Here is a 25,272-nt window from a genome sequence, read left to right as displayed (position 1 = left end):
ACTAGTTAGTATTACAAGGTCTTAGGTGTGAATGGGGTGCAGGTGTGTTAAATTTGGTGTTATCGCTCTCACTCTCTAATACTGGTCACTGGAAGTTCAACATGGCACCTCATGGCAAAGAACTCTGAGGATCTGAAGAATTGTTGCTCTACAGAAAGATGGATTAGGCTATAAGAAGATTGTCAAGACCCTGAAACTGAGCTGCAGCACGGTGGCCAAGACCATAAAGCTGTTTACCAGGACAGGTTCCACTCAAAACAGGCCTCGCTATGGTCGACCAGCGTCGTATCCATAGGTTGTCTTTGGGAACTAGATGTATTGGTGCTGCCAGCATTGCTGCAGAGTTTGAAAGGGTGGGGGGGGGTCAGCCTGTCAGTGCTCAGTCCATACGCCACACTCTGCTTTAAATTGGTCTGCATGGCTGTCCTCCCAAAAGGAAGCCTCTTCTAATAATGATGCACAAGAAAGCTCGCAAACCGTTTGCTGAAGACAAGCAGACTTAAAGACATGGATTACTGGAACCATGTCCTGTGGTCTGAGACCAAGATAAACTTATTTGGTTCAGATGGTGTCAAGCCTGTGTGGCGGCAACCAGGTGAGGAGTACAAAGACAAGTGTGTCTTGCCTACAGTGAAGCATGGTGGTGGGAGTGTCATGGTCTGGGGCTGCATGAGTGCTGCCAGCACTGGGGAGCTACAGTTCATTGAGGGAACCATGAATGCTAACATGTACTGTGACATACTGAAGCAGAGCATGATCCCCTTCCTTCAGAGTCTGGGCCACGTGGCAGTATTCCAACATAACGACCCCAAACACACCTCCAAGACGACCAGTACCTTGCTAAAGAAGCTGAGGGTAAAGGTGATGGACTGGCCAAGCACATCTCCAGACCTAAACCCTATTGAGCATCTGTGGGGCATCCTCAAACAGAAGGTGGAGGAGCACAAGGTCTCTTAACATCCACCAGCTCCGTGATGTCGTCGAGTGGAAGAGGACACCAGTGGCAACCTGTGAAGCTCGCGTGAACTCCGTGCCCAAGAGGGGTTAAGGCAGTGATGGAAAATAATGGTGGCCACACAAAATATTGACACTTTGGGCTCAATTTAGACATTTTCTGCTAGGGTGTACTCGATTTTTTGGCCAGCGGTTTAGACATTAATGACTGTGTTTTGAGTTATTTTGAGGGGACAGCAAATTTACTGTTATACAAGCTGTACACTCACTACTTCACATTATAGCAAAGTGCCATTTCAGTGTTGTCACATGAAAAGGTATAATAAAATAGTTGCAAAAATGTAAGGGGTGCCCCTGCTTTTGTAAGATACTGTGTGTGTGTTTTATATGTGTGTGTGTATTTTTTGGGGTTAAGGATTAGAACAATTAAAGTGCCACATAAATTTTCTTTAAAAACGTTTTACTTTTGGGGATGTGGTCCTGAGGTTATCAAATAAACCCTTTATATTTTGTAAAGACAGAGGGTTTAATTCCTTTTTTCTTTAAATCCAAGCTCCATCCTAAGCGCCTAAAGTTTTTGATCCCAAAATTCCTGCTTGTAACAGAATAGCAGATTTCACTACAAAATTTACCCTTTCCTCACTAACCTCTTTCTTGGGTGCCCAGGCGATCGTGGACAGCGTAGTCCTAACTACAGGTCATGTTGTCAACACAGTCTGCATTCAGTGTGCATATTTCTTTTCGTGTTTGTCATATACTGTCTATAGCAACGCTCACTAGCATTACATCACCATGCTACCAATTTGCTGGGTATTGATGGCCTGAAGGGTTAATTTGAGCCAGAACTGTTATTAGATCCTAAAGTTGAACCGTAAGTTTTTGATTTGAGTGGGAGGGTTTAGAACCTCTTATTGCTGGCAGGTTTGCCCTAACTAATGTATGATGTAGAAATGCTTCCAGAAATTCACTAAACTTTTTCTATTTTTAGCTTCACTTTTCAATTTTGTAAATGGAAAATCATTTAAACATTAAAGTTCAGGGTTTCAGCATGTGCTAAGCCTAAAAACCTCCATGTGACCATTTATTAGTCTCTTGTATAGGAATAAAGGAAAAGTGTGTTGTCAGCAACATAGATTCAGATTCTAGCTGTCATGCAGCAAGCACCTATGGAGAATAAAGGAGAAACATGGTTACAATGGGTAACACACTTTGCTTAATAAGGCTCTCCGTGTTACGGATTGATAATTGGACATAACTGTCTCATCTTTCTCAGTCCACAGACGACATTGTGTTAATGGCCCAGGCCTTGGAGAAGATATTCCTGCAAAAAATGGCGCAGATGCCCCAAGAGGAGGTAGAATTATTGCCCCCGGTTCCAAAAGGCAAAGGGAAGAAGCCAACCCCACCAGCAGCACAAACACCAGGTAATGTCATGGCAGAAGCAAAACCATATAGGACCTTGGTATCAATTGGTGAATTGATGGTCTTATGAAATACTTGCTATTCATATGTGCCATAGTGGCAGCTTCCCGCATCTGCTGTGACCCATCAGGAGAAAGAAGTGTGTCTTATTGAAAGTACCGTTGTGTCTTGTAAAAATACCTTTTCCAGAAAATATTCTATGCAAAGTGCGCAGTAGATATTAAAAATCTGTGAAGCTTTGCAAAATTATCTTAATTTTTGTTTTACCTGTAGGCCATTTGTGTTCCCTCAGAAACCCAGCTAACAAACTACTAGTTAGCAACCCCAATGATTTTCACATCCTAGCAACTAGTCATGACAGGGAGGTTGCTAACTAGGGGTTAGTGTTTTAATTTTGAATTAAAAAAAAAAAAAAAAAAAAAAACATTTTCTATACTTGCCTGCTCTGTACAATGGTTTTGCACAGAGCAGCACGATCCTCTTCTTCTTCTGGGGTTCCCCCACCGGCGCTCCAGGCACCTCTTCTTCGGCAGGTGCCCCCACACAAAGCTGTTGTCCATGGGGACACCCGTACGTGCTCGCTTCAGAGTCCCACTCCCATGTCACAGCTTTTGATTGACAGTAGCGAGAGTCAATGGCTCCCACTGCTATCAATCTGTCTGAGGAGTGAGACAGCCGCATGATCTGCTACTCTCATGCATGCCGCTGGATCAAATTGGGCTCAGGTAAGAAAAAATGGGGGTCTGGAGAGGAGCTGCAGCCCAAAAAAGTTTTTCACCATAATGCTTTAACCACTTTACGACCGCCCACCGCAGATATACTGCGGCAGGCAGCCGCTCCTGGGCAAAGCGACGTAGGTATACGTCGTTTGAGAAAGGCAGATGTGCTGAAAAGCATTAAGGTCACGCCACGGACAACCTATCCATGTACTTTCGATGCACTTTATCTTGGGATGTCTGTAAGTGTAATTGCTTTATTTTTACCAATAAATTGTAGCAGTATTACACTATTTTTCGCTCCCTTTTGATTTATGTCCATCATGTCTGAATGAGAGCCAGTATACCAGCTACTATATTACACTGGGACACCCAAAGTCATCGTATGGACTTGAATATCTACTATAGACCATTTACAGCCTTGACGATCTAGGTACTGTATAGAACTCTAGGTCCTCTATTTCTGGTGAGCGCAATATAACCTCTCCTGTTGGTGTTGAGAATTCACATGCACCACAATCACCTATTTAATATTTTGGACACCATTCCCTTCACTTCATTAGACACTGGTATTCTTTGTTATGGACGCATCACCATGGAGTTTATTTGGACACTTTTAATTGTTTATTTATATGCAATTGTTTATTAGCGCTGCACGTTTTGTTATCTTTTTCACATTGGACCAATTTATTGTCAGTTGTTTTTGTGCTAGCAGCTTTTTTCTTATGGTTTAGCGCAGTTTATCACCCCCTGTTTTTCTGAATGCTTCAAAATGCTTTCCAAAAAAAAGGTAATTTTATTTTTCTTTCGTTCAGTGACGGCCACAGCTTCAGATCTTCATAACCGTTGGGCTATACTGCCCCCTACAGGATTAGGACACTAGGCAGAAAATAATTCTGGCTGCTCCCATGGGCAATCCCAGGTGGTATACTCGCTCTCTGCTATAGGCAGGAGTAAGGACCTAGTTCCTTGCTAGGATCTTTGGTCCTGGCAATTTTTTCTTTTTAGATAGAATTTTTTCTTTTTTCTCATGGATTTCTTCTGTGAGATCTACAATCAACTGCCGGACTGGGTAACAGGCTGGATAATCGAGATCCAGTGGTCCCCCCCCCGTCTGGCCATAAAGCGCGCGCAGACCTCAGGTACGCGCTAATTCGGCCGTGACGTTGCCTCATTGGACGGGGCTGGCATGCATAAACGCCTTGCGAGGTCGCATATGACTGGGGTCTCGGCCTGAGTCGCAGCATTCCACCTGTCCACCACATATGTTGGGGCTGTTTGGGTGATCTGGTCCGCCTCCTGGTGTGGGAGCAGGGTGCAATGCTGGCGATGTGGGGCGGCGACCGGACGATCGACTATGCCGGGGGGGGGGGGGGGGGGTCTTGCCTGGGTCTGTGCTTGAGGTCTGGCTTCCCTCCTGGGTCCCTGTAAGCCTCATGGTGCCGCCATTTTGTTGTAGTCTGTATGTTTCTATATACTGTGGCCATCTTTGTGTATTTGCCCTTGAAAATAGCGACAGCCGTGACAGTGGAGCCCTGTGGGCGGTGATTTCAGCATTGGGATCCCTGCCTCATCCCCTGGTGCTGACTGCTAGATTCTTTCACTTCCTGATCGCCGCAGGTGCTTATCTCTGCTGACTGGTGAGTCTGGTGGGGTCTTCTCCCTCTCTGTTGAGCATCGCTGGGTAGTCCTGCCAGCGCGGTGGGGGTTTGTCCTTTGCAGTGTTTTTTAAATTTTTTGTGGGGTCCCCCTGGTGACTCATGGAATCTTTGGGGCACATCTCCCCACCTCATCCCCTCTCTGAGGCTGCGGGGCCCTCCGGGTCCCAACCATCCATTGATGCACTGATGGCGGTCCTGGAGTACTTTGTGTCCCGGGTGGAGGTGGTCTTCGGGCGACGGGCTAGCAAAAAGCGCCTTCCCCTGCCTCATCTGTCTCATCAGATCCTGAATCTGATTCGGCCGCCACCAACGTGGGTCACCCTGCTGGGTCTGCAACCACACGCCCAGAATCCTGATGGTGAGAATGATTCCTCCATGTCTGCAACTGCGCACAAAAAGGCGCTGGTGGAAGCACTGATTGTATCTGCGTGAGACCTTGAAGATGAAGGATGCATTTGCGATGGAGGTGCAGGTTCCCTTTTGGCACTCCCAAACCATCCAGAGCGGCATAGATGTAGCGCCAAAGGTGTTTTCTTTCCCCACCTGTTTTGACAGAATGGACGCTAAAGAGTGGGGACGACCAAAGCGTCCCCTGTGGGGTTTCTATGCGCTTTACTAGGAGTTACCCCTATGAGGAGTCCCTTCTTAAGAAGTGAACTGTTCCCCCAGTGTATGCAAAAGAAAGCAAGTGATTGGCGCTGCCAGATGTAGGGTATTTTACAGATGAATAGGGTTGGTTATCAAATAGTGGTTAATATCTAATATGGTATGTAGATTAAACCTTTATAAACCAAAGTGCTGGTGCAATTCAAATAAATCTCATCTACAGTATGTAACAGTACTACAATATAACCATATAGATATATATGCTTCTGTGTAAGAAAGTGCAAAGTGCTAAAAAATGAGTGATAGGCCACCCGAATCAAAAATATATAAATAAATCCGTTGGAAAAATCCCAAAATGAAAAAAGTGCTATGTGCAACGGGTATGGTCACCCAAAATAAAAATAGATATTTTTATAAAATTATAAATATCTTCACAAAAATTATTTTTTTAAAGAAAAAATTGATTAGTCCGACTGTCCTCAACCAGGAGGTACCCCCAGCCAGATGGGTGAAATTATAGTGATTAAATTGGTGAATTAACCATAATTTAAAAGTGCATATATATGTCCATAATTCCAACTAAAAGGCTATTTAGCATATGAGAATAAATATAAAAAATCAATAAAAAGTGCAAAAACAAATTGGTGGCAAAGGGTGTCCGATACAGTATTGTACCATGTGTGCATTTATAATATTAAATTAGTGGACTATCCAAAATTAAAAAGCATATATAAATCCGTAATTAAATATAGTTTCAGTATACACTGCAAGGTTATAAGGCATATATAAATAGATATAAATCCAGGAATTCATAAAAAGTGCAGAAACAAGTTTGTGACAGAAAAGTGTCCAATAGTCTTATGCTGGTGCAAAGTCCATAGAAGATATTAAGGTGCTCTTTTTTGCAGTGACCCGGAGTGCAGTGAGTGGGCGAGAGAAAAGGTGCTCCCCCCTCTCCTTAGGTCCCACGCTTACCAGAATCAAGTACCCCTACAGGGGTAGACCACGGATCGATATTAGGGATCGCGCCCATACAGTGGTGATCTGGACCCTGTTCCTTTCCGGTTAAGTCCAATCCGGTCACACTCCAACGCAAAGTGGCTTACGGCATCGATATCCCAATGGGGAGAAAATAGCCAGAACAATCCCAGGACATGTGTGAGAGAAAAGATGCTTCCGATAAATAAAGGATTTTTAAACGATCCTTCACTAATATATACAGACAAGTACTCAAATGACTTGAATCTAGCGTATCCGTATGGCATAGGAGCCACAACCTCCTCTCTCGCGGTGTGCGCTTGGGAACGGCGTGGGTTCCAACCGCCGGATATGCGTCCCAAGCCTTTGGATCAATAGACGGAAGTGATGTGGTTTCATCACACTGACGTCATCGGGAGTAGCGTAAAGGTGTTCCCCCAGTGGTGGACCCTCCGCTTTCCAGATTGAACAAGGCAACCATGATTCCGGTTAATGAGTCCCTGGCCTTTAAGGATCCCGCTGATAGCCTGTGGCCCACAATATGTACACTCTGGCTGGTTCGTTACTGAGGCCGGTATTCACCATTTCCCTGGTGTTGCAAACTCTGACCGAGTGGGCTAAGCTTTTATGCCGTGTAAATGAGTTGGTACCTCACGCCAAGTTAGGTGGGACTTTTGAGGCAAGTAAGTTGTATACAAGATATAAAAATATATTATATTTAATAAAAAAGAATTTGTTACATCAAAAGTACAAGATGTTTTACATCATTTTGTAATGGGTTATAGACCCAAGTGAATGAGTGCTTGAAGGTTGGAAATATTGGTGACATGTGTCTTAAGGTGACTTATTGTAGGAATATGTGTCTCTGTCCCTCCATGCTGTGTGGCTTGGAAGTTTGATCAGAGATAATTCCTGCGTGTCCTACGCGTTTCGGCTTGAGGTAAGCCTTTTTCAAGGAATATTGTTACCATTTCTGTAACAGTAGTATAAAAAAAATATATATTTTCCATTTATATATACCACGGGTTTGCTTTTGTGGTATAGAATAAAGTATACATACATAAATTGTTTTGTTCCATGTGTGATTCTTTTGCCCTTCGCTAAACAGCGAGAACCTTTGGGAGCGTCCTGCAATAGTATATAACTGTATGTTATGTGAGGTAATGCATAGGGGTTACATGAATCTTGTATCCAATATGTGAATGGAACACTTACAATTACGTGCCTTGAGAAACGATTGTTTGAGCAAACAAGATGGTTTATGCTCCAATTGGGTCATACACAGCATATGGTTGGTAGTCCAATCTGGGTCTGCAAGTTGTTATGCAGATAGAAGTTAATAAAAATGAAACATAAATATATAAAACTGGGCTACTTGGACATTCTCCTTCGGCGAGTGGAGTCTCCTTCAGCTCTGGTGGAAAACCTGGAGCTCACAATACGAACTCTGTGTGAGTTTTGGTTGGATTCTGAATTTTCAGAAGTCTGCTCTTGTTCAGTCCACAAAGCTGGACTATCTGGGCCTGACTCTGGACTCGGCATTAGCCAGAGTGCTCCTTCCTCTGGACAAACTCCAGAAATTGCAGGCTGCAATTCGTCTCCTGCTGTCCAACAGATGGTCATCACTCCGGGCTTGTGGTCCCTTTTTATCCGGAGGTGTTCCATCAGTTTCTCCAGTGGTGCATCCTCGAGGTGGATCTGTTGGCGTCTCAGCTCAACAGAAAGGTGCAGAGGTTTGTGGCTCGGTCAAGGGATCCTTTGGTGGATGCCACAGATGCGCTGGTGGCCTTGTGGGGTCAGTATCGTCTTGATTTACCCCTTCCCTCCTCTCAAGCTTCTGCCAAGACTTCTACGCAGGATCGAGGCAGAAGGGATATTCCGGTCACCTTAGTGGCTTCGGACTGGCCCCGCCAGGCTTGGTATGCTGATCTGGCGCGGCTGGCGGCCTACTTTCCTTGGAAGCTTCCTCTCAGGGAGGATCTGCTGTCCCAAGGACCGATCGTCCATCCTGCTTTACAGTTGCTGGCTTTAACAGCTTGGCTGTTGAACGCCAGGTGCTGAATGATAGCGGTTTATCGGAGTTGGTGATTCCTACTAGTGATTGATGATTTCTGTTTTTCATTGCCGATACCGATATTTTGACAATCACATATCGGTATTGGCAGATATTTTCACACATGTAAAATTTTGCAAAAAAAATATTTTCAACACAAATCTCTTACTGAACATGTGAATCTTTTATTAACATTTTTAACATTAAGGGCTCGTTCTTCACACCTTAACTGCATAAAAACTGATAGGAAAACTTCAATTGCAGGGACATTTGCATTTCACATCATCTGATTGTGCATTAATGTATAATAATGTGCTGCAGTAGTGGACTCACTGCAATAATTTTAATTCACTACTACTGTGCAGTCAGTGCAAAACTGCTAGAAAAAAAGCTAGGCAACAGTTACACAGTGGATTGGACTGGAGTCAGTGGAGGAATACCTCTGCAGAATAGCTCTCACTGCAACTACTGCTGTCAACGCAAAACTGCTAGAAAAAATAGATACACAAGCTGGACAGACTCAGTGGACTGGTGGACCGACACTACTACTACACTTTCAAATCAATACTCCCAGTTAAGTAGAACAATGTTTATAGTGCAGAAAGCATACCATTTCAGCATGTTCACCAGTTAAACGGCTTCTTTTTTTTTTCATAAATTGCTGGCACTTCACTGAAAACATGCTCACTTGGTACTGAGGAAGGAGGAGCAGAAAGGTATCTTCTAGCATGAGAAGCAAGTCTTTTGTAGCGTGCCTCATTTTCTTTCCACCACTGAAGAGGATCACTTTTTCTGTCAATTACTGTTTCCTTCATATAGAGATGAAGTTCATCATCCAGGTTCATTATTGCCGATTCTGCTGAATCTTCCGCATGAGGCCCAATAAAATGCTGAACATTGCATCTATTTGACCACAATGAATTTTCTCTTATGTCCGTTGTCTTTTAGGACGTTATACTCCTGCATCCTGCTCTTCCACATCAGAAACCTTCTCTTCTTGACTTTTCTTTTCGTCAGGAACCTCCTGCACCTTCTGTTGAATATCTTCTGTCAGCCATTGTTTTGCCTTATCCAATACATCATCAGAAGAGAAAGGATGGTTCTTGTATTGAGGATCCAAAAGACATGCAAGCACAACATTTTTATTCTCCTCATGCTTCTCAAACCTTTTGGCGAGGCTGTCCCTCATGGCATGCCTACATGCTTTGATACCACGTGGGTTGGGTCCTTAATTCTGTTGAAGAGGCATCCTCAGGACTCTAACACATGGGATCACAGAGGAAACAGATGAGTCGTAATGACTCGCCTCCTGTGTCACTTACTCAATGGGTACGAGCGTCTCAATAATGTTGGCTACTATGTCCCACTGATCTGCAGTAGGACAAGAATGTCCTCCAAGTCCCAATATTCACCAGAATATATAGTGAGAGCTCGCTTCCGCTCAAGCAACTTTTGTAACATATGTAGCGTTGAGTTCCATCGTGTTGGAACAGCCTGTATCAGGTTGTTTTTGGGAAGGCCAAGGTCTTCCTGAGTGCACCTCAGTCGCTGCTTGGCAAGAACAGAATGGTGGAAATGGCCTGCGCACTACTTCAGCATGGTAATAATGTCCAGCAAAGCTTTATGGTTTGAAAGACCATCATTTACCACCAGTTGGAGGGTGTGTGCCATGCAACTGAGATCTGACAATTCAGCAAGTCTCATACCTTTAACCATGTTCGCTACACTGTTTCGCAGCACAAGCATCACTCGGTCTTTGGTGATTCCCCATTCTTCTAGCATGCCTAGAAACATTTCTCTAATGTACTCCCCAGTGTGGGATCCTTGCATCACTTTTGTATTAAACACCAAATGCCTTCTTGTCCATCCGCTGTCAATGAAGTGGCATGAAAGACTCATTAGTGATTCGGTTTGTCCTGACCAGCAATCAGTCGTGAATGACTGAGTTGCCAGCATTCTCTGGTTGCAGCATAGTCTTTACTTTGTCAACGACCTTTTGGGGAATCTTTTGCAGCATTTCAGTTCGATAAAATTTGTCACTCTTCAGTGTGTACCTTGGCTCAACTATGGACATCAACCGCTTAAATTCAGAGTCAGACACTATTGTAAATGGCTGGTTATCAGTGACCACCATCTCTGTGATTACTCTGTCCAGCATTTGGGATCTTCCCTCAGATTTTTGCCACCTGTTTTTTTTTTTTTAAACCTATCTGTTATTGTTCTCTGGGATAGTGATGTTTCACCTTGTGATTCATTTAGTTTTTTCTGTCCTGCATTATACAATTCAACATGAACGCTTAGATGGGCCCAAAGCTTAGACATATTTTTGGTTTTTGCTGGAGAAAAGAAATAGTCCCAGACCACACTTTAAATTTTTCTATCTCAATCCATCTCCATTGAAACAAAGACAGTAATCTAGGCTTAAACAAAATGGCTGGCTTGCACCCTGTGGTGTGTGGAGTGGCTGGCTGCGACCCTGTGGTGTGTGGAGTGGCTGGCTGCGACCCTGTGGTGGCTGGCTGGTACCGGGAGGGTGGCTGGCTGGCACGCTGGCTGGCAGTGGCACCCTGTGGTGGCTGGCACCCTTTCATGGCTAGCTGGCTGGCACGGGGTGGGGTGCTGGCTGGCACCCTTTGGTGGCTGGATGGCAGGGGCACCCTGTGGTGGCTGGCTGGCACCCTTTCGTGGCTGGCTGGCACTGGGTGGGTGGCTGGCTGTGTTAACCTTTGGTGGCTGACTGGCACCCTGTGTGGTGGCTGGCACGTATAAGCCCAGGGCCTGTGGCTGGCTAGCTGGTACAGTCAGGAGTCAGGACTCAGGCAGGGCCTGTGGCTGACTGGGTGGCTGGCTGGCACCGGGCAGCTGTGGGTGGTGGGTGGCCGCAGCGGCTTTGTTACAGAACATGTCTGTGACTGGTCACTGTGATTTTGAGAGCTACTAGATCACTCACTGTCCCGACCGACTGTGTATAATGCAGACTCCAGTGTGGCTGCGGCGGGTACACACTGTAACGAGGCTGAGGGAGGCGGCCTAAGAACTGCCCAGTGCACGAGGTGCAACATACGCGATGACGTCACAAAAATATTGGCAATATCGGTAAATCTAAAGGCCGATTCTGATAAAGTGCATATCTGCCCCCGATATATCAGCGTTGCCGATTATCAGTCAATCTCTAATTCCTACACTGTTAAAAGCTAGGAAATCTACTTCTAGCAGGATCTACCATCATACGTGGAAGACGTAAATTGCGTGGTGTGAATCTCTTGGGGTTTATCCTTGCTCCTTCTCTGTGGCTCGGATCTTGACCTTCCTTCAACGGGGAGTTGAACAGAAATTTGCCTTGAGTTCCATCAAGGGCCAGGTGTCGGCTTTGGCGGTTTTCTTCCAACGACCTTTGGCCACACACTCCCTGGTGTGTACCTTTCTTCAGGGTGTCCGACATTTGGTTTCTTCAGTGCAGGCTCCATTGCCGCCTTGGAACCTCAATTTGGTGCTTTTGGTCCTTCAGAAGCCTCATTTTGAGAACCTTCGGGAGATTCCCCTGCTTACGCTGTCCCAGAAGGTGGCCTTTTTGGTGGCTATCACCTCTGTGCAAAGGGTGTCAGGACTGGCGGCGGTATCCTGCCGTTCACCTTACTCCAGTGATTCACAGAAATAAGGTGGTTCTTCACCCCTGTCTGTCTTTTCTTCCAAAGGTTGTCTCTGATTTTTCATTTGAATGAAGACATTGTGTTGCCTTCGCTGTGTCCCAGGCCTAAACATCCGAAGGAAATTGCCTTGCATGCCTTGGATGTGGTCTGGGCAATTAGGGTGTACCTGGCATCTACAGGGTCTTTCAGGAAGTCAGTCTTTGTGCTCATGGATGGGCCTCGTAAAGGGTTGCCTGCTTCCTCTGGGACCACTTCCAGATGGATCAGATGGACAGTGATAAGGGCTTTTCCATCAAGGGTCAGGTTTCTCCTTTCCCTGTTAAGGCGCACTCTACTCGGACGCATAGTGCCTCCTGGGCTTTCCGTCATCAGGTGTCAGTGACGCAGGTTTGCAAAGTGGCCACTTGGTCATCAGTGCACACTTTCACAAAGTTTTATAAAGTGTCTGTGTTGGCATCTGCGGATGCTTTTTTTTTTTGCCACAAGGTTTGCAGGCTGCAGGTGAGAGGACCTGATCCTCTTCAAGGGTGTATTGTTTTTTTTCTGGTGGGCTCCAGTTTGTTTTGGTTGAGCTCCTGTTGGCTGCTTGGCTACTGTTAAACCTTGAGAATTTTTTTGCTATTCCCACCCCTCATGTTGAACACTGCTTTGGGATGTCCCAACGGTTCTGAAGATCTGAAGCTGTCTCTTTCAACGAACAAAAGAGAAAATGGGATTTTTGACTTCATAAAATCCATTTCTCTGATGTTCATTGATGGACACGGAACCCACCACCTTCAGAGCTGAGGTGGTTAAAGGAATATAATCAATTTATTAATTTTGAATGCATTGAGGCAGCTAAACAGTTTGTGTAGTTTTTTTTTTTTTCCTTTTTAATTAGCAAAACGATGCAGAATTCTCCCATCTTTACTTGTTGTGTCCTGGATTTTGAGGGTCTAATGTGTTAAAAGGAGATCTAGAGTCCACCACAGCATACACTTGAATTTTACCAAGTCTCGTGATTACAGTGAATGGGACAGATAGGGTGAATCTTCCTAATGGGGCCATGGGCAGCAAACCTGACTGGGGTTCAAATCCTTCTCCACTCTATCCATAACTAAAAAAAAAAAAAGTAATGCAATGTGTTTTTTCTGTGACATTCAATGTATGATAGTGTCCCTTTAACAAAATCACTTTTTTTTTCTCCAGTAATCACAGAACAAGAAAAACCTGTTGAGAAAAAACCTCCATCTCCCAAACCATCTCCAAAACCATCTCCAAAACCATCTCCCAAACCATCTCCAAAACCAGTCGTAGTGGAGCGCAGCTCTCCCAAACCTACTGTGGTGGAGCGCAGTTCCGGAAGACGAGCAGATCCACCTGTGGAAAGGCGACGGGAGCGTTACAAAGGTCACCTAACCAGTATATTCTGAATGTAGTCACAGTTTTATGAAATAATTGTGAGGAGGATGCTAGTTTAATGCCATCTTTTTCTGTATAAAAAAAAGACTATAAACCGCTAAACTATAACAAAGAAATAACATTGTGTGAAAGAGTTTACAAAATCACATTTCCCAAATGTGCATAAAACGGTGGTGCCATGCTGGCTATTCTCATTTAAGGCTGAAGGAGGGTCCTGAATTAGAGTTGCCAAATACAGGATGTCAGACGTATTTTGTAAAAATTACTCCTTACACTGTTCATCACTTTTAAATCAGTCTAACGTTTATGTGCTTATTTTGTGTAGATATGTTTGTATATTTTCTTAAATGTTATTGCTACCTTCATGTAAATTATCCCACAGCCTTGTGAAGAAGCTGGGATTAGTTGGCACAAACTGTCAAACTGTCATGATTTACTTGGTATAAGTGTCATTGATTTTTGCAAAATCAGTTTGTTCAAAAGAATGACATTTTAACTTTTTTATTTTTAGCTGCAGCGCAAGCCTCCTCCGTCTCCACAGTGAGCCCAACAGTTCAGCTTACAAATATTGCCCCTGTAGTTTCTCAGACTCCAGTGATCGCTGCCACTCCTGTGCCAACCATAACGGCTAATGTCAACCCTTCGGCTACCACTACAGCACCACAGCCTCCTGCAGCCGCCCCAGTTCCAGTAGCATCAGTAGTCCCGCCAGCTGCCCCTGTTGTTAAGGTAATATAAAATTGAAAAGAACTGACTTGTGAGTGCTGCTTTTGCCCTGTACTGTAAGGTGACCAGATTTTTAAAAGGAAATCCGAGGACATATTTTTTTTTTTCAATTTGCAAATGGCACAGGACTGCTCCCCCCCCCCCCCCCCCCAATCTGCTCACCTCCCGGTCTCAGCCCTCCACACAGTCAATTTTTAGCTTTGCCTCTTCTTCACTGAACAGCAGCAGGAGCGACAGTGAGATCGTCCAGCACATTTGGTCCGGGTCAGTGTTCTCAGTCCAGGGACTGTCCCCGCAAACCAGGGATGTCTGGTCACCCTACTGTGCTGGCTGCTATTATTCCACAGAAACCCTCTAAACTCCAGATGCAGACCCTTTTCTGATTTGATGGTAGTGGGCCTTTCTGAAAATTTCTCAATCTTTCAGCTGTGGTTTCCTTTGCCTGAATTAAAGCTGCAAGACCTCTACCCATTACTTTTATTGGACTATAGAGCAGGTTTTTACCTCAAGACTAACACTGAATTGTTTTTGTTTATGAATCTTGCTTTACTGTTTGCTGTCTGAATTTTCACGGCTTGTTTAGTAGAGGCAGCCTTTCCCTAAACAAGACAACAATTTTCCAAGGTCAGGCTGCATTCAGCAGCCTCCGGTGTTGGTTTTATGCCAGGGGGGCTTATGCCATAGGTTAAGTAATCAGACTGAACCCCCAGTATATGTGCACCTCCCTTGACATAGTATGCATGCTGCTATCTAGAATACAGGGGTTGTGGGGCATTAGATAGCATTGTCCTTGACAACTACCGTAATCTGAAATCGGCAAGCACTACAGTTATGGAGAGGTGACACAGCCCCACCAGGACTGTGGATGCTGCCTTGAAATCAAGAATGCTGTTTCTGGTCAGACTTGACCTACCAGACTATGCTAACGATTATGTTTAGTCAACTTTTATTTTTTTCATTTTCAATGTATTTATTGGTTTTATGACCCAGCATAAAGATGAAACGTAAGCATATAAATCGCCCACGCAGGGGCTGTAGAATGGTCAGGTATTACAAAGGAATTCAAAAAGCGATACAAACAGAACACCCGTCATTTAAAACCTTCATTTAATCGAGATGATATTGGAGAGTATTTCATGTAAAATGTAAAAAGGGGGGTGGGGCAGAAAAGTGGAGGGAAGGGAAGAGGCCTTGCACCATGGCCTACTCAGTCATCCCAGGGGTGGTCCAAGTCCTGAGACCAACCCCACAGGCATCTGTAAAGTAAGAAGAAAGGGGAGCAAGAAAGGAAGAACCAGAAAGAAAGTAGAAGGGAGCTAGAAAGACAGTCTAGAAAGGGAAGAAGAAAAAGAAGTAGAAAGGTTAACTCAGATACGTTGTCTGAACCAGCCTGAGAAGGCCCAAACAAGCCAATTTAAGTGAAGGAAATTCAGGGGAATTCCATGGTTCCTGACTTTGAGGAATTTAGGATGTGAATCGTTCACAATGCTAGACATCTGCTCTTGGAGCAATCAGGGCAGTCAGATGTGACTTCACCCCCTGAAAGGTAAGGCGTGGGAAAAGGGACAGGACCACCAGGTATGCAGGACATCTCCTCTTTGTCCACAGTTAAGAAAGCATCTATCACTACTCCCCGGGTAAGCATGAGAGATCTGATTAGGGAACCAGTACCACCTGAAAATAACCGTATACGCGACTTCCAGTGTATTTGTATTAAAAGAACATTTCTCTCTCGTTCATTGATGAACACAGCTCCATATCATCTTTGACCCTTGGGTTATGCTGCTCTATGTAGGACTAAGCTGAAACAAAACTTGACTATGCCCCTATGGGGGGTGTACGTTCTGCTACCTGCTATAGGACTTAAGTTTTTTTCTGCCTAGTCAAGAGTAAGGACCTGGTTCCCTGCTGGGATCTCTGGTCCTAGCATTTTTTTTCTTTTTACAGGAACTTTTTTTTCACTTATTTTCTGTTCCTGTGAAAATAGTTGGTTCCTGTGAGAACTGCAATCAACTGCCGGACTGGGCGACACACTAGATATCCTAGATCCTTACGGTCTTCCCAGTCTGGCCAGCGAGCGCGGCCCAACTATTAGCACCGCGCTAGGCTGGCCACGACATGGCCCCACTAGACGTTTGCTGGTCGGCGAGTAAAACACCTCGCGAGGACGCATAACCCTGGTCACGATAGTGGTCACGGCCAGAGTCCCAGCATACCTCTGGCTTGCAGCACCCCCATTCCAAGAAGGCATAGTGGACTGTAAGGAGTGATGCCCACTCGGTTCCCAGGTGTGGTGAGTATTGTTCCCCCCCCCCCCTTCCTCTGGGGAAATACTGGGGTGGACGCAGACCCTTCCTCAGGTTGATAGGCCCCTTCTGTGCCCTTGCTTCCCTCATGGTCCCCCCCCCCTCGCCCCACTAGCGGGGTTCCCCTGCACTGGTCGCCCTTACCAACCCCCCCTTCCATAGTCCCCCCCCCCCCCCCCCCTCCCACCCCTCGGGGTGCACAGGCTGTTATGGTGTCGTTAGTAATGGACTGGAGGGAGGTGGGAGTGCGCCACCGGCGTTTCGTTTTCTGATGCTCCTGTGGCGAATGGCTGTGTGGGGGTCCCCCCCGTGGACTACAAGTACCTGTAGTAGGGCTGGTCTGGGTCCTGGGTGCCGCACTGGGCCCCCATTTTGTTGTGGATGGTTGTATACAGCCTTGGTGGCCATGTTTGTGTAGTCCGGCGGCCATGTTTTTGGAGTTTCCCATTGAAGTCAATGCGGCGACCATTTTCTTGTAGCCTGCAGAGTGGTGATGCGGCGGTGGTCCTCTAGTGGCAGTGACTGCGCTTCCTTTCTGATGGCAGCATGGCAAGCAGCTTGGTGCTCTGCACCCAGCTCAGAATAGGTGGTGGTGAGTCCCTGCAGATATAGAGCTTCAGCTATAGCAGTGCTGCTGGTGCGTTGGGTCTTGCAGTCCCAAGCCTGGTCCTGGTGGCGATGTGAGGTTTTTTTTTTTTTTTTATATTTTTTACTTGCATATTAAGGGCAGCCTCCGAGTCAACCATGGAGTCCCTGGAGCAGGTATAACCACCTGACCCACTCTCAGAAGCTGCGGGACCCTCTGGGCCTCAGTCTACCTTGGTGGCCATGACGGCGGTCCTACCGTCATTCGCGTCAAAGGTTGATCTGGCCCTTCAAAAGCGGCCTAGCAAGAAGCACTCAGAGTCTGAGGTGGATTCGGCCATCGTGGATGCCAGTCAACCCACTGGGTCTGCGTCCACGCACCCTGAGTGCTCTGACAGTGAGGATGGTTCCTCTTACTCTAAGGCCGCGCATGAAAAGGCGCTTGTGGGGGCACTGATTGTATCCGTGTGGGAAACTTTAAATTGGAGGACACAGCTGATGCTGCGTCGGTTGCACCGGTGAAATTTGGCACCAATAGACCATCCAAGCTGGCTAAGTTTTTCTCTTTTCTTGCCTATTTGGACGAGAAATGTACGCTGCAAGAGTTCGGCTGGATGCTGAATTTCCAGAAATACGCTCTGATTCTGTCAACCAACCTGGACTACATGGGCCTGACTTTTGATTCAGCCACAGCCAGGGTGTTTCTTCCGGAGGAGAAACCGCTGAAGTTGCAGCATGTGATTCTGCTCCTGTTGTTCAACCGTTGGTCGTTTCTCAGGACTTGCATGCAAGTGCTGGGTTTGATGGTCTCCTCCTTCGAGATGGTTCCATTTGCACAGTCCCATAGCAGGCCTCTGCCAAAGGAAATTCTTGCCAAATAGGACAAGAATTCTCAATCTCTGGACAATCTGATCCTGTGGAGCCAGGGTGCGAGAGGATCCTTGCTTTGGTGGCTCCGTTCCCCGGTGCTTTGACAAAGGGAAGTCCTTTCTCCCCCAGTACTGGACAGTGGTTACCACGGCCGCCGGCCTGTCCGGGTGGGGAGGGGTTTTGAGCACAGATTCGGCTCACGGTTGTGGCATATATCAATTATCAAGGGGGCACCAAACGTGCCCTAGCGGCCAGAGAAGTAGCCGTCATTCTAAGGTGGGCAGAACGATATGTTCCAGCCCTCTCTGCTGTGCGCATTCCAGGGGTCGAAAATTGGCAGGCGCACTACCTCAGTTGGCGAATGGTCTCTTCACCCGAAAGTGTTACAACAACTGTGTCTCTGGTGGGGGACTCTGATTGTGGACCTGTTGGCTACTCGTCTCAGCCAGAAGGTTCAGAGGTTTGTGGCAAAAACTCAGGATCCTTTTGGCTGACGAGGTCAACGCTCTGGTGGCCCTTTGGGGTCAATATTGTCTGATTTTATGCTTTTTCTCCACTACAGCTTCTGCGCAGAATTGAGGCAGAAGGGTGGCTCCAGACTGGCCTCGCTGGTCTTGTGAGGCTGGTAGCGGATGTTCCTTGGAGACTCCCCCCTCAGAGAAGATCTTTGTTTTAAGGGCCGATCTTCCATCCTGCTTTACGGTCGCTGGCTTTCACAGCCTGGCTATTGAAAGCCAGGTACTGAAGGATAGAGGGTTGTCGGATTCGGTAATTTCTACACTTTTAAATGAAAATCTACTTCTAGGAAGATTTATCATAGGGTTTGGATGGTGTACATTTCTTGGTGTAAGTCTCGGGGGGGGGGGGGGGGGGGGTGGTTTCTCCCTGTTCTTTTTCAGTGTCCTGTCTCCTGGAGTTTCTACAACAAGGTGTAGATAAAAGTTTGAACAAATTTCAGCTTTGGCAATTATTTTCCAACGGCCGTTTGCTGCAAACTCCTTGGTTCACACTTTTGTCCAGAGGTTGGCCACTTGGCTCCTCCGTTAAGGTCTCTGGTACCTCCGTGGGACCTCAGTTTGGTACTGTCGGTTCTTCAAAGACAGCCTTTTGAAAACATTTGTGAACTTCCTCTGCTTACTCTGTCACAGAAGGTGTCGCAGAAGAAACGGGCTGCGTTGTCCTGTCTGTCACCTTACCTGGTGGTTCACAGGGACAAAGTGGTGCTACGTCCCTGTCAGTCGTTCCTTCCTAAGGTCGTCTTGGGTTTTCACTTGAATTAAGACATTGTGTTGCCTTCCTTGTGCCCTAAGCCGACACATCCAATAGAAATTGCTTTGCATTACCTGGATGTGGTTCGGGCAATCAGGGTGTACCTGGCGGCGACTATTGGAAAATCAGGTTCTTTGTTTATCCTTACGGTTGGATCTTGTAAGGGGCAGGCCGCGTCTGCTGCGACCATTTCCAGATGGATCAGGCTGACGGTAGTGCAGGCCTATTCCATTAAGGGTCAGGCTCCTCCTTTTCCTGGTAAGGCACATTCTACAAGGGCTCTTAGTGCCTCCTGGGCCTTCCGTCATCGGGCATCAGTGGTTCAGGTGTACAAGGCGGCCACATGGTCGTCTGTGCCTACATTCACAAAGTTTTACAAGGTGGATGTACTCGCATCCGCAGCTGCTGCATTTGGCCGCAAAGATTTGCAGACTGCTGTTGCAGAGGTTCCTGCTTCTTGAGGTATTCTTTTTGGTTGTTGAGTTCCTGTTCCTGGTTGAGCTGCTGGTTGGCTATATTTAGCCCTTTTTGGGAATTATGTGCGTTACTGTGTTTTTCCCACCCCCTCAAGTTGACACTGCTTTGGGACATCCCAAGGGTCAAAGAAGATATGGTGCGGTTTCTGTCAATGAACGAAAGAAAACTGGATTTTTGTCTTACTGTAAAATTATTTTCTCATATGTTCATTGACGGACACAGCACCCACCCCTCTGTTGAGTTGGGTTATGTATTATTCTGACCCTGCTTGTTACAAACTGAAGTCCTATAGCAGGAGGTGGGCAGTATTACCCCCTAGGATGCCCCTTGGGGCGTAGTCAGGTTTTGTTTCCACCTAATCCTACTCCTATGGAGAGCACCATAATCTAAGGGTCAAAAAAGATATGGAGCTGTGTCCGTTAATGAACATCAGAGAAAAGGAGTTTACGGTAGGACAAAAATCCAGTTTTTGCAACTGACCCTTCCAGGCCGTTCAAGGAAGCATAAATGACTGAGATGAGGCCAGGGTCCCCCAGGGTATGTTGGCCTAAGTATTCAAAGAAGGTCTTTTGATATGGATAGGTGGACGTGGGGCACAGGACAGCAATCCAATGTTTTAGTTGGAGAAAGCAGAAGTGCTCCCCGGCTGAAGCCCTGTGTGTCTCTCGATGGGAAGAGTGGGAGGAAAGAAATTCTTGGATCCATATAAAGCCCCGAAACAGCCATTATGGGAGCGCCTGGGGTTCATGCAAACCTGGGGGAAAAGAGGGGGTTATGGGTGATGGGCGGCAGCGATAAAAAAAGACCTTAAATTGCCCGAGTAGCAGACCGAATCCCATACCCTTAGACTGTGAAGTATTAAGGGGCTCAAGGAGGGTGGGCGTGACTTATGGGGAAGCCAAAGCAAGGCCTGTATTGAATGTGGGTTACAATTAGGAAATTCAAGCAACACCCAAAAAAGGACATTTGAGACCGCATGAAGCATAGTCAGCAGCGAGATCTGTGCCACTGCATAGTATCTGAAAATGTTTGGGAACCCTAACCCCCTTGTAACCTAGTAACTCTGGAGTGTTTCTGGGTCCAAATGAATCAGGGAATCCGATTTCTGAAGTAGGCAAAGGAAAAAGGGGGGCACTTGCACTGATAATGTACGAAAATAGTATAGGACCTTGGATAGGATCGTCATTTTGATCAGAGATCCTCCCAATCCAGGAGAGAGAAGGATATTGCCAAGAGTGCATAAGGGAGGATAAAGTGCTCAACAAGAGGTAATAGTTGGCAGAAAACAAAAGTGTAGGAAGAGGTCAATTTAATCCCTAGATAGTCAAGTGGGGCGCCCAGTGGTATGGGAAGTGTCCTTGAAGCTGTTCCACAACTTCGATGGAGAGCGTTGCATTCAGTGCCATTGTTGTAGAAATATTGATCCGCAGACCTGAGAAGGCCAAAAAACGTTCATGTATGAGCTTCAAATTGGGAAGTGAGATGAACGGGTTGGTTAGGACCAAGAGAGCATCATCTGCAAAAATGTTAGTCATATATTGAGGCCCTTCATAGGACACTCCTGACATGTCCACATTGGCTCTGATTGCAGCCGCCAACGGTTCTAATGCCAGAATAAAAAGCGCCAGGGATAGAAGACATCACTGTCAGGTACCCTGGTAAATGGGGAAGTAATCGAAAAGGAAACATGCATTTTCAGAGGCCGAAGGCATGAGTAAAGGGCCTGGATCCAGAATAAAGAGTCCCAAAGCCCCAGCGGGATAGGGCAAATTAGAGATAATCCCAAGAAAGTGATTTAAACGCTTTCTAGATATCCAAAGAGAGCAAAACCTGGAATTTTACTTTGGTGAAGAATGTGAATAAGGTGTATCACTTTACATATTTTATCGTCTGCTTGGCGGCTCGGCACAAACCCCAGCTGGTCTTTGCGGGTGAGGGTCTGAAGATATTTATTCACACAGGAGCTGAGAATTTTCCCCAAGACCTTCAGGTCAACCTTCAACAGGGAGAAAGGGCAAAAGGACTGTGGATCAAAAGCCTCCTCGGCTGATTTTGGAATTGTAGTGATGTGGGCTTTGAGGGAATTTGGGGAAGGCTACTCGCCCCCGCGCAGGTAGTTAAAGTGGAGTTCCACCCATTTTAGTAACTTTAGATGTATGTAATCCCCTTTAAAACAACTTTTACCAATGGAAACTTTTTTTTTTTTGCTAGGAAATACCTTATTTTCTTCTTCATCCTCTTCTCACTTCTGGGTCTGGCCGCCGATCGGCGATTTACGTCATTCGGCGATTCACAAGGGCTGCTGGGATGTATCTCATGGGATGAAATCTCACTTTATTACACAAGTGTCCTGAGCTCTACTGTATGTATTGGATTGAGGCCGTGCTCTGCCCCGCCTCCGACCCGCCTCCTCTCAGTAAGCTCAGTGAGGATATAATGCTTTCAGTCCTCGCTCACTGAGAGGAGGCGGGGCGGAGGCGGGGCGGAGCACGGACTCAATCCAATACATCCGAGTATAGCTCACTGAGAGGAGGCTGGGCGGAGGCGGGGCAGAGCAAGGCCTCAATTCAATACAGAGTACAGCTCAGGACACCTGTGTAATAATGCGAGATTTCAACCCATGAGATACATCCCAGCAGCCCTTGCGAATCGCCGAATGACGTAATCGCTGATCTGGCGGAGGAAGCCCGAGTCGCAGCCGGTCTGCGCCCTCATTAGACTCACAGGAGATGCGGAGTAAGGAACGTCTGCCCGTGTAGGGGATTAGGTCTCTCTGGGCTGATTATTTGAAGCCGATGCGGCTGGTGGTGGAGGAGCGAGATCACCGTGTGGCCATCTTAGTACGTTGCTCGCAAGTGCACAAACTTTTTTATTTTTAATGTAGTTTTTGACTAGAGCAGGGATTGGTTAAAACCCTGGTCAGTTTGTTCTACTGTCTGGAACAGGCAGTGAAAGGAATTTTTCCCAATGGTACACAGAGGTGCAACAGGAAATAAGAAGGAATTCGCCTCTTAGAGAGACAGCCTCAAAGTATCCCCATTGGAATATTTATAATTACCCCTGTTTTGGGGACACTTCTAAAATTTTACATTTCCCCTCACTTTCCTTCCTTGGTGACATTAGTCAGCAGAACAAATAGAGGGATGAAAATCCCAATGAGGATGCAAAACAAAAGATTTTGCCCAGATATATATTTTTAAAGACTTCTATCCATACATATATATATGTCTGTCATGCGTTTTTTCATTTATAGACACAAAAGTTATTTTCATCAATTCAGTATAAACTTCCTTTAAAAATCTCCTTTCATGGGATTACTGCCTGTTTGCTGGCCATCTCTTTCAGCTTCCAGTATTCTCTGCATGTTTTGCAGCTTTTCCTTTGCTCATTCCTTTTGTATATTTTCCATTTCCAAGGACTGCATCTCCAAGGTTGCTGTGGCAATTTGTCACTTTTTAAATTGTGTTCTGCTGTGTGTGCCTCCACCAGCACTGCCACCTCATTCATTCATTCAGAGATGACTGTGGAAGAGGGAGTCGTTTTTAGTAGAACACAAGTGCAGTGCCTACTGCACTTGTAGTCCATTGACCCTTTCTACAGCTATGTAACTTTAAGACTGTATCTTGGTATAAACATGGAGCTGGAGGAAAAGTCTGCTGGAGCCTATGCCTTGAACTCATGAGCCTCTGATTAGAGTTGTAATACTTTTCAGGCTTATATCCACGAAAAAAAAAAAAACCTTTTTTTTTTTTTTTTTGCACATGTAGGCCCCCGTGTATTACTTTCTTCACAGTTAGACTTAGTCTTGGTTGAGAAAAGTGGACAGTGAGTTTTATTTGTATTGCTGGATACATTTCTTGCACATTACAAATGTGGCTGTACAATATTCTGTGGTAACACAGGGCCACATGATTCTGAAAGAGCGGTGTTGGTTTCATGTGACAGAACTGTTTAGCTTCCTCAATATTCAGGTGACATTTGCTGAATCTTTGGAATTTCTGTGTATAGGGGATACCCAGGCTGCTGTTAGAAATCACGGGGCCCCATACAGCCTACCTGACAGGGCCCCGGGCTGAAACTGACTGACTGAGGACAAAGATTTATCCGTCGCATTTTCTGCAGCCTCAGCTGCACAGATGAATAAATGGGAAGCACTCGGAGGCTTCCTGCTCTTTCACAAACTGAAGCATAGTAAACTGTTTACTATGCTTCAGTCAGTAATGAATGGACACAGGAGTGATTGGTACCAATCGCTCTCTTTGTGCATTCAGGAAAGAAAGAAGCCAGTATGACCTATTTACCAGCCACTTCCCCTGCTCCCCATCCTGAAACATCCACCTGTGTGCCTACAGCTGCCAGCAGAGGAGAGGGGAAGCCGGCAGCCCTGCGGGGGGGGGGGGGGTACACTGGGGGGCCCGACAGCATATGGAAGGGGTGCATGTGCTAGAGTAACTCCCCTTGCAGTGCAGGCAGGAGGAGAAAGAGGAGGATAAGCTGGTAGCACTGCAGGGGCAGGCAGAAGAGGATAAGTGACCTGCAATAAGATAGTACAGCCAACCCTCCTACTCAGCAGGTGCCTTGGGCCCGGACCGAGTACAGGAGGACTCGCTGTACTGCCTTATCAGCGGTCCTGGGGATACAACAAGCATGAAATCAGAGTCAAACTCTACCTATTTCTCTTTCTTCCAGAAAAAAGGGGTTAAGAGGAAAGCAGACACCACCACTCCCACCACATCTGCCATAACCGCCAGCCGCAGCGAGTCGCCTGTCCCCATGTCTGATGCCAAGCAAGCAAAAGTGGCCAACAGACGGGAAAGCACTGGACGCCCAATTAAGCCACCAAAGAAGGACTTGGAGGATGGAGAAATCCCACAGCATGCTGGGAAGAAAGGCAAATTAACAGAGCACCTCAAATACTGTGACAGTATCCTGAAAGAGATGCTGTCCAAAAAACACGCTGCATATGCCTGGCCCTTCTACAAACCGGTTGATGCTGAGGCCTTGGAGCTGCACGACTATCATGATATCATCAAACATCCCATGGATCTCAGTACTGTTAAGGTACATACACCATATACCCTCTCTTGCTGGAGCTTTTAACCAAAATAGCTGGTTTCCTTATTGTGTTCTACATGGGAGACTGAAAATGTACCTTAAAGCTAGATGTACAAGTGGAAATCTGAGCTCAGTTTAGATTTTTTTCCCCATCAAAATCTTATTTTTACAGTCACCTGAGCAGTCCAATTGCTAAAAACCCTGAATGGACATGGAGGTACATCTAATTGTTCACTATAGCATTGCTTGACCAGGTTCTTGTTTTTTGATTGACTTGTCTAAACATTGCTATGTGTAGGACTAACACAATGTTGGCACCACCCATGGCAATTTTGAAGTCCAACAGCTGTTGTTCGAGAGAGTAAAAAAAAAAAAAAATACTATAGCCTGGAAGTCAATCTGCCATTCATGGTTTTGTTTTCAAATATTAATAATAAACTATTAAAAACTGCAATTGAATTTGGTAAAAACCACCACAGTGCTAGAAAAGCTATTTTCAATATTCTTCCCTGAGTGCTAATCATTGAAACAGTGGCAAAACTC

The 25,272-nt window shown here is 46.0% G+C and overlaps 1 protein-coding gene across 7 annotated transcripts in view; it reads left to right on the top strand.

Annotated features, from left to right (window-relative positions):
- The window catches only part of BRD3 (bromodomain containing 3), a 129,371-nt gene that overhangs the window by 45,566 nt on the left and 58,533 nt on the right, over positions 1-25,272 (top strand). For all 7 annotated transcript variants that reach the window (XM_082263645.1, XM_082263644.1, XM_082263639.1 and 4 more), the window contains exons 4-7: positions 2,228-2,378; positions 13,229-13,429; positions 13,953-14,170; positions 24,364-24,735. In XM_082263645.1, the coding sequence (XP_082119771.1) occupies positions 2,228-2,378; positions 13,229-13,429; positions 13,953-14,170; positions 24,364-24,735 (942 nt within the window). The remainder of the gene's footprint in view (positions 1-2,227; positions 2,379-13,228; positions 13,430-13,952; positions 14,171-24,363; positions 24,736-25,272) is intronic.

Source organism: Pelophylax lessonae (assembly GCF_965119305.1).
Source record: "Pelophylax lessonae genome assembly, chromosome: 7".
Lineage (NCBI taxonomy): Eukaryota > Metazoa > Chordata > Amphibia > Anura > Ranidae > Pelophylax > Pelophylax lessonae.
This window is presented reverse-complemented; position numbering and strand designations above follow the sequence as displayed.